An 8,078-nucleotide genomic window follows, 5' to 3' on the forward strand; every position below is an offset into this window, starting at 1 on the left:
CGCGAGGTGAAGGCAACGCATAAATAATGAAAGAGAAACTACTCTTGCCACCTGCTCTCTTTTCCCCGCTTTCTGTTCTTTGGCTTTTCGCTTGTTTGCTTTAAAAATAAATTGCTTACAGGAACAGAGCCAAAGAGGACGCAGGTGTCATCCTCGTGTGTCGCCCCTTCCTGCTCCTCCCGCTCTTGTCTTTTCACGCCCCGTCTTTCTTTTTCTTCTTTCGTATTCTTTCTTTTTTGTCCTTGCGCGTTCGTGAGCAGGCGCGTGCGCTCCGCTTAGTGGCGGGGACGCAGCTTAAACACGGGGGCGGGCGCCGCCACTCACGCGGCCTCCTCCGCCGCCCCCTCCAACGGGCCCTTGTAATCACCAAGAGGCACCTGCAGCGCCGCAGCCGCCTTTTTCGCCTCGGTTACGAGAAGGTCGTGCGACTTCTGACCGCAAGCCACACGAACCGCCCGCACGGCATCAAACAAGTCCTTCGCGCTCTGCCGCGGCATGAGGTTGGGGTCAAGGTAGCCCAGCTCATCCATCTCCTCCACGAGGGCAAAGACGCTCCTCAGATGCTGCATAATTACGTCACCTCCTGGGGTGGCGAGGCGCACAGATAGGGCCGCTTCCTCCGCGAACAGCTGCACAATCCACGTGATGGCGGTGGCGCAGGAGCGAGATCGACGCACCAAGGCGCCTCCGTGCGCAAGCGCCTGCCGCGTCCACGCATGAAGCTCTCGCATCAGCGCGGCCTCATCCTGCGCCAATTGAAAGACAAGCGTCCGCTCCCCGCCACCAAGGGCAACGTCAAGCTGGGCAGTGCTGCGCGCATGATCATCCGCCGTCGATCGAACCTGCGCAAACGTTATCCAAAACTGCGCCTCAATCAACTCCATATGCCCCAGCGTCTCACTCTTCTCGTGCAAGTTGGGGAGGATGGTGCGCCGCAGGAGGCCAGCAACATCTGCAATGGCGTCCAGCTCGGCATGTGGTTCAGCCAACCAAAAGGTGACACACGCCTCAAGAGCCTCTCGAAGCGCGGCCACGAACTCCGCATGGGAGTCTGCGTGCATTGCCCGCCACATGACCACCTCCGCCACTGGGTTATGCGTCAAAAGCGACGCGGGCTCCGTCTTCTGGTTCAACAACCGCATGACTTCGTCACGCACCGCGTTGACAGGGTCCGCCTTACAGAACAACTGCACAAGTTTCGCCTCGTTAGCCTCCACCTCCTGCCGAGTCGAAGATTCTAGTTCTCTACGACGACATGCTATCAAAAAGGCGGCATACACCGTTGCCCGTTGCCTCACATCGCGCAAGTGCAAATTCATCGCTATGACCGCTTGCATAGCCTCCTGCGTGGAGTAAAGCGGCAGTTGGGCGAGCTGCTGTACATACTGCGCGAGAGCGACGGCAAGCGCGTTGGAGTATACCTGAACGGAGTAGAAATGAAGTGTCTCGTTGTACGCGGTGTCCAGACATAACAACAAGTGTGAGACAAGTCTAGCTCCGTCGCTGCGCCTGTTATAAAGGTCCTCTGTGATGTTCATCCAATCGACGCCGCTTGGTGAGAGGAATTGAAGAATGACACGCATCTGCAGCTGCTCCTCCAGTGAGGCAAAGGGAAGATAGGTTTGTTGCAGCCGCTCCGCCAGCTGCCTGACCACGCCACGAGCCGTTTCATCCTGCCAAGAGTCATGTGATCCAGTAACCTTTTCGACAAAACCAGCATACGATGGATGAAGGCTGTGATGCGCATTCATCAATGTTTTTGTAAAGCACACCACCAACGCAGCGCGCAGGTGGCACCAGAGGGCGTCCTTCCAGCTTCCTGCCGCCAGAAACGCAGGCTCCATGACCTCTAGATTTCCGCACAGCACCGCTGAAACGACGGCATCTAACCCACCACGGGCAGTTCGCCCCTCGTTAGAGTTTGACAAAGCTACAGACTCCTCATAAAGTTGAGAGAGATTGTCCAGTCGGTGATTATTGCCAGTCCAAGCCTGATCCACCTCTCCGTTGCCATACTCCCCAAAGAGTGGGACCAGTGGCGTTAAGTGAAACCATGTTTCATGCACCGTCTGCATCTGTGCTCCGCTCAGCAAGCAACTGTATGTGCAGTCGCCCGCCGTTACAGCCAAGTCAATGGCTCTGTCAAGCTCACCACCGCGTAGCTGCGATAGAATGAGCTGACGCAATAAAATCGCCTCCTCATGCGACTGTGAGGCTGACAGTTTAAGCGGTGTATTCCCTTCTCTATAAGTTTGCTCTAGCCAGCGCACAACAATGTTCATGCGACGCAAGAGTGTATGACGTTGCAGCAGGTCCTGTATATGTGAAAGGTGAGACAGAAACCAGCGCCGATGAGGCTGGACACCCGCGATGCCAATAGCGTCCGGGTTGTACTTGCTGCTCTGCTCAGCATCCAGCAAAAGCTCCAGGACAAGGCTCCACAAGTTGGCCTCCTCCACACGGCGGTCGCGCTTTGACCAGCGCATAAATTGCTCGGCGGTGAGAACCGAGCGCACAACAGGCTGCAAATAACTCTCCGCAAAGGCCCGCGCGGGGTGTGGGGCGGGTCCCTTGTCCCAGTCGCTGGCCGCGACGACATCATCATTGCGGATGACTAAGATGCCCTCTTGCAGGCCCCCTTCCCCGCTTCGCCGCGGGGGAAGCTGAAGCTTACCGTACTCCTCCTCGTACATGGTTGTCATTCCGCCTCTTGCTCTGATTTGTTTGTTCTCCTTTCTTTTTTTCTCTCTGTTGTTGTTGTTTTTTGTGTTGTGTCTCGGTGCGTGCGTGTGTGTCCTCCTTTTACGTCCTCTTTCTTCTTCTTCTTTTGGCTGGCTTGTTGTTACTTCCCGCCCGCTTTGGCGACGAAGCCCCTTTGTTTTTTTCTTTTTATTTGCCTCAACCCGGTTGCCGCCGCAAGCCCTACACGCTTGTGTGCCGTCCTCCCTGGCCCGCGCTACCCCCCTCACCCCTCGCCTCGGTCTGCGGGGGCGCGTGCGTGGTTGCCGCCCAGCGGAAGCGCCGTCCCCGCAAGTAGGAAGGAGGATGAAAGAAAAAACCGACAAAAAGGAAACAAATGGCAGGACAAGAAAAAACGGAGAGGGAACGCGAGGCCCCCACGCGGCCTTCAAAAACAAAACAAAGAGAGACACTATGCACGGGGTGGTTCCCCGCAGTGAGGGACAGGAAGAGCGGGCCCAGAAAGACACAAACGCATGCGCACGCTCTCCCCGTGCTGACTACCGCAGACTCCCCGAGGGCGCATCCAGCAGCAGCCGCTCATAGTCCTTCGCGGGCGGCGCTTTGTCGTTAATCGCTGGGCCGTGCCACACCTCTGTGATTGGCCTAAGCCGCTCCCACGCAAACCCCAACTCAGCACGCCGCCTTAACGCCTCCTCATCGCCCACGTTGCCATCCAGCCCCTCACTCACGACGATCTTAGACAGGGGTGGGAAGGAGCTCTGGGGCGGGCTACGTCGTGGCAAGTAGCGGGGTTGGTACCATCCAAACTGTGGGGCGTCAACGGCGTCCTTCACGCCAGTTTGGCTGTCCATTGCTGTGGTCTGCCAACTAAGTTTCTTCCTTCCTTTCCTTGTTGCTCTGTTGCATTCGCGTGGGAGCGTGCAAGTAAAAGCAGATGACGTGAAGTCGTCAGAAAAAAAAAACGTCAAGGACAAACACAAGGACCGTTGTTACGATAACCACTAGTTATTATTAGCGGGGGAGGGGAGGGGGGGGGGGGCTCTTGTTTCAGCCGCGCCGTCAGTGAAAGGGAGATGAGGCCTTTAACACTGAGAAACTCCTTCGTTACGGAATGAAGTGTATTTACCTCAACTTGTCCATGAGCATCTGCGCCTGCGCATTGCGGCGTCTAGAGGAGGCCGCTAAGGTTTAGAAGAAGCTTCTCTACAATGTCGGCAATCTGATCGGTGTAGCTGAGCCCGCGATCCTCATCGCCATCGCCATCGCCGCCGAGCGCAGCCGTGAAACGGTGGCTCTCCTTGACCTTTTCAGCCGCGATACACTCCTCGCGTGTGTACCTCCCTGTGTGCTGCAACAGCATCTGCATCAGCTCTGGGTCGGAGGCCACGCGGCAGGCGTCGGCTGCCGTCAAGTTGAGGAGAACTCCAAAGCAGTTGTAGACGATCCGCGGGTCCTCGTGCCCGAGAAACACGATACACACCTCATCGCAGCGGTTTGACTCCATCCAATCCCGTCCCATGTTGGTGAGGCTCATGTTCCCTAGTATACGCGTTGCCTCGACCGTCGCCTCCGTGTCACCGTCAAAGAGGACCCCGGCAAGGACGAGGCCTACGGTCGCGTAAATTTCCACAAGCGCCTCTTTGCCGCCCTCCGTCTTCTCCAGCGCGTCAAAAAAGAAAGAGAGATTGCTCAGGCACATAAGCGTATAAATGAAGGTTAGATGCCACTTTTGCACATCCAGGTCCTTGACAAACTCCACGAGGAGTGGAGTGATTTCAAGCACAAAGGACGTTGAACACTCGGCGCTGATAGCAGCCACCCCCACAAGCCACGTGATGTTTTGCAGCAAATCCTCCTGTTGAGCCTCCTCTACATCGCACGGGGGCTCCGCATTTGCCGCGGCGGCAGACTGCTCTGGGGTGACGTACGTCTGCACCAAACGCACAAGCATCCGATGATGATGCCGCATAAGCCAATCCCGCAGCTCCCGACTCCCCTCCACCAGCCGCGCCAAGGTGCCGCAGAGTCGGCTGACAGCCAACCCGCCCACGTCTAAGTTTGCGTCAAGAGCAGCAACCACAACACGACAGACTCGAGTCCCTTTTTGGTAGCGTTCCAGTGAACAAGCATCAAAAACTGTTTTTGCCATGGCCCGAGCAGCCGCCTGGACGACGTCTCCATCCTCGCGAAATCGATCCAAGATGTCTACAAGTAGATCGAGAGAACCCAACTTGCGCAAAAGTTGGGAATGCTGCGTGCTGAGATTGCGATACAGCAAGCACAGCGGAGGAAGGAGCACGCAGAGTGAGTTACTAGCTGGAGAACGTGCCTTGGAGGGTGAATCAGACACGGAGGACAAGATGCGTTTCACCACCGCATTTGCCGCAGGAATCACGCCTAGTGACACCAGCTGGCTCAAAAGCACGTCACTCTTGGCGCTAGAGCTGCGGATGATTTCTAGCACGTCCCACAATACACTCGTGTGGGTGGTCAACAGCTCCTCGGACTTCATTAAATGAAGCAATAGCTGCATGAGAGACTCGCGCATCAGCACCGCCTCCAATAGCTCTCGCTCGATGCCACCTTCACATAACTCATGTAGACGCCGAATAACGAGAGGAAGATACGGCATGTTACGCAGCTCGCTCTGGCGCATCAGCAGCACGGACGCCGCACTCACCACAACTTGTGCCTCCGTGTTGGGTGACGTCACTAAGCCCTGCAATCTCGCCAGCGTCGTTCCCCACAAGTGGTGGTGGGGGTTAGCCAGCCAGAGCTTCAGCTCTGCCAGCTTTTCCAACTGCAGCTGCGGGTTGCCTCTGGCCGCATCCAAGGATGACTCAAACTTCACACGATCAAACTGCTGACCACTCGTCGCCAACTGTGACGAAGCCGAAGGCGCGGATGACACCATCGCGGTGAGGCGGCCGCCGGGCCTCAGCGGCGGTCGAGACGGGTTAATCAACGGGGTGTCCGGTCGCTGCTGCGCCCGCACCGACGCCCGGGCATCACGGAGGAGGCGAACAACGCGGGAACCCACAACTTCAATCTCGGCGTTTCCGCCAAACACAGGGGGGACCGGCGACCTGCTGAGCACAGAGGCCTTCTTGTTGCCAGAAGGCTTCGGCTGGGGACGCGGTGGCATTCGCACGGGAAGAGAGTCCCCCTGCCACCACACACACACACACACACCACCACACAACCCCTCACGGAACCTCACACGGAGAGAGTGATGCCCGTCTTGTCGAGCAGTCTGCGTGCGCGTGTGCGTTGCTGCTGCCGCTGTTGCTTCTAACGTCTCCCCACTTGCTGAGCCGCGTCGTGACAGAACGAAGCCGGGAAAGGGAAGAAGAGTGAAACACTATAGCGCACGGAGAACAAAAAAAAAACACACACACACGGGGTGCAGACGTAAAAAGGAAAAAAAAAAACTACGCATAAACTTGTACAACTGTGACCCGCTTGTGAAGGAGACGCCGTCAGTCCGTCACACCCACACACGCGCGCCCCAAAGGCATCGCTTCACTCCTCGACTTCCAAGACGCTTCGCATTTCCCGCAGAACTTGCAGTCGGTCTTGGTCAGACAGCAACAGCAGCCGGCCCTCACCGCTGTCCTCCGACAAGCCCACGCCAGTTTCCTCCCCAACACACCCCACCTCAGCCTCAAACCACCCCAAAATGTCCGACTCCGTGGCGGACATGAGCCGGCATGCCAAGTACACCGCACATGTCCTCCTCAAGTGAGTATGACCCACAAAGTCGGCGGCTACCAGCAACTCCAAAAAGAGTTCTTGCATCTCTAGGGGCCAAGACTTTCCCGCCCCAGCGCAGTTATCCAAAAAGTCAACGTCACACGGCGGCAGCATTTCACGTACATCATAGCCCAGCCCAGCAGCACTGGTGCTACATGTACATGAAATAGGAAGCTCAATTTCCTGTTCGTCATCATCGGGGCGCGCCGCGCGAAATTTCATATAAGCCACCAGACACTGCAATGTTCGTGTGCACGCTACCGGCACAACGCCCTCGTCTTCCCCAATGTCAAGCGCTGCCTGCAGCCATGTCGATTGGCAGATGATGGCGGGATCCCGCGGAACCACAACAGGATCACCTGACGAAGAGAGCAACGTAAAGAAATCCATGTATGCGTATTTGTAACCGCCTTGCAAGAGACAAACAGCAGAGGACGCAAAATTTCCCTTCTTCCACTTCGCTGCTGCCATGATCGAAAACGGAGGAGTGGGAAGAGAATAAAAGTGGCAAGCAAGAAGGGAAGCCGGCAAATGAGAGATACAGCACACAGCTAACCACGTTAGCAAGGATGCAGCCTCCTTGCCGACCCGCCGCCGCCGCCGGCTAAGAATGCAACGTGAGCTGACCACCCCAAGGTAGGCATTGGCCGCAAAAAGCGAATCCCCCGCCATTCCGTTTGGCATAGCTGTAGAGACAGCAGTTGTAGACCTCAGCATATGCACCGTAGAGACAAATCTGGCAGGAAAAAAAAAGCATGTCATCTCACGAAAGTAAAACCAAACAAACAAACAAACAAAAAACGAATTTCTGGTCGCAGTGTCACTCACACAGAAATCACGGTTGCACCTCACGGTGGCCGCGGCCTCTTGCCGCATTTGCGTCAAATACGTGCGACGTACAGCCAAGAGGCCGGCACCGCGCGCGTGTGAGAGTGGCAGCAGCGAACAGGAGGGGGAAAAGGGCGCGCTTCCCATGCGAACTTGCATGGAGTGACGAAGCAAGAAGTTATAAGAAAAGGGAGCATCTCTCAGAGCACAGGAGAGAGAGAACGATTGCCCCGCAGGGACGACAAGCAAAATGAGCGCACAAAAAGCGTATCCGTCGTCCCTGCCAAGGAGTGTGTGTCTGGGTGCAGTTGCTTCTCAGCACTGCCCAGCAGCGCTGGCAAAGGCAGCAGCAGCGCTGGCAAAGGCAGCAGCAGCGCAGGTGCGCAAGGCGAGAAAGAGGTGAGGTCATTGCTGTCCGCAGAACTGGCCGCAACATTCCCGGCGCCCACTCCTCCCTTGCCCCCTCACTGCCAGCCGGACCGCCCAACCACCGAGGGCAGCAGACAAGAGGGGCCCTTCGCTCCCTGCAGCGTCGCTGCAGCTGACGGCGCCGCGCTGGAAGGCAAGAAACCCACACACGCAGCGCCCCGCGCCCGCAAGGAAAATAAGAGCGTGGGCGATCAAATTCCTCACCCTCCCGCTGTGCCGCTTGCCCACCCTTCACGGCCATTGAAGAAGGCAGCAACAGCCGCCAGACACAACTGCCGGCAGCAACTACGGAAGAATCATCCACGCGCACGACAGTATATACACCGTGTGCGTGCGGTTCTGCGTGCCTGCGGATGCGCAACGGA

At 57.0% G+C, this 8,078-nt stretch overlaps 4 protein-coding genes across 4 annotated transcripts, besides 5 other annotated features; all 4 read right to left on the reverse strand.

Annotated features, from left to right (window-relative positions):
• Positions 1-203: 203 nt before the first annotated feature.
• Positions 204-238: a microsatellite.
• Positions 239-320: 82 nt separating this feature from the next.
• On the reverse strand, positions 321-2,702 carry Tco025E_02719 (uncharacterized protein; the record flags this gene model as incomplete). Its single annotated transcript, XM_029369642.1, has 1 exon — positions 321-2,702. The coding sequence occupies one exon, from the start codon at positions 2,700-2,702 to the stop codon at positions 321-323; it is 2,382 nt and encodes a 793-aa protein (XP_029230225.1).
• A 47-nt stretch (positions 2,703-2,749) lies between these two features.
• Positions 2,750-2,773: a microsatellite.
• Positions 2,774-3,239: 466 nt separating this feature from the next.
• Tco025E_02720 (uncharacterized protein) lies at positions 3,240-3,554 on the reverse strand (the record flags this gene model as incomplete). The annotated part of the gene is made up of 1 exon (XM_029369643.1): positions 3,240-3,554. One exon carries the CDS (start codon positions 3,552-3,554, stop codon positions 3,240-3,242), a length of 315 nt encoding a protein of 104 aa, XP_029230226.1.
• Positions 3,555-3,719: 165 nt separating this feature from the next.
• Positions 3,720-3,742: a microsatellite.
• A 129-nt stretch (positions 3,743-3,871) lies between these two features.
• Positions 3,872-5,848, reverse strand: Tco025E_02721 (uncharacterized protein; the record flags this gene model as incomplete). The annotated part of the gene is made up of 1 exon (XM_029369644.1): positions 3,872-5,848. One exon carries the CDS (start codon positions 5,846-5,848, stop codon positions 3,872-3,874), a length of 1,977 nt encoding a protein of 658 aa, XP_029230227.1.
• A 25-nt stretch (positions 5,849-5,873) lies between these two features.
• Positions 5,874-5,904: a microsatellite.
• A 321-nt stretch (positions 5,905-6,225) lies between these two features.
• Positions 6,226-7,443, reverse strand: Tco025E_02722 (uncharacterized protein; the record flags this gene model as incomplete). Its single annotated transcript, XM_029369645.1, has 1 exon — positions 6,226-7,443. The coding sequence occupies one exon, from the start codon at positions 7,441-7,443 to the stop codon at positions 6,226-6,228; it is 1,218 nt and encodes a 405-aa protein (XP_029230228.1).
• A 167-nt stretch (positions 7,444-7,610) lies between these two features.
• Positions 7,611-7,663: a microsatellite.
• Positions 7,664-8,078: the final 415 nt, after the last annotated feature.

This window comes from Trypanosoma conorhini (assembly GCF_003719485.1).
Source record: "Trypanosoma conorhini strain 025E chromosome Unknown Tco_14.4_contig_00112, whole genome shotgun sequence".
Taxonomy (NCBI): domain Eukaryota; phylum Euglenozoa; class Kinetoplastea; order Trypanosomatida; family Trypanosomatidae; genus Trypanosoma; species Trypanosoma conorhini.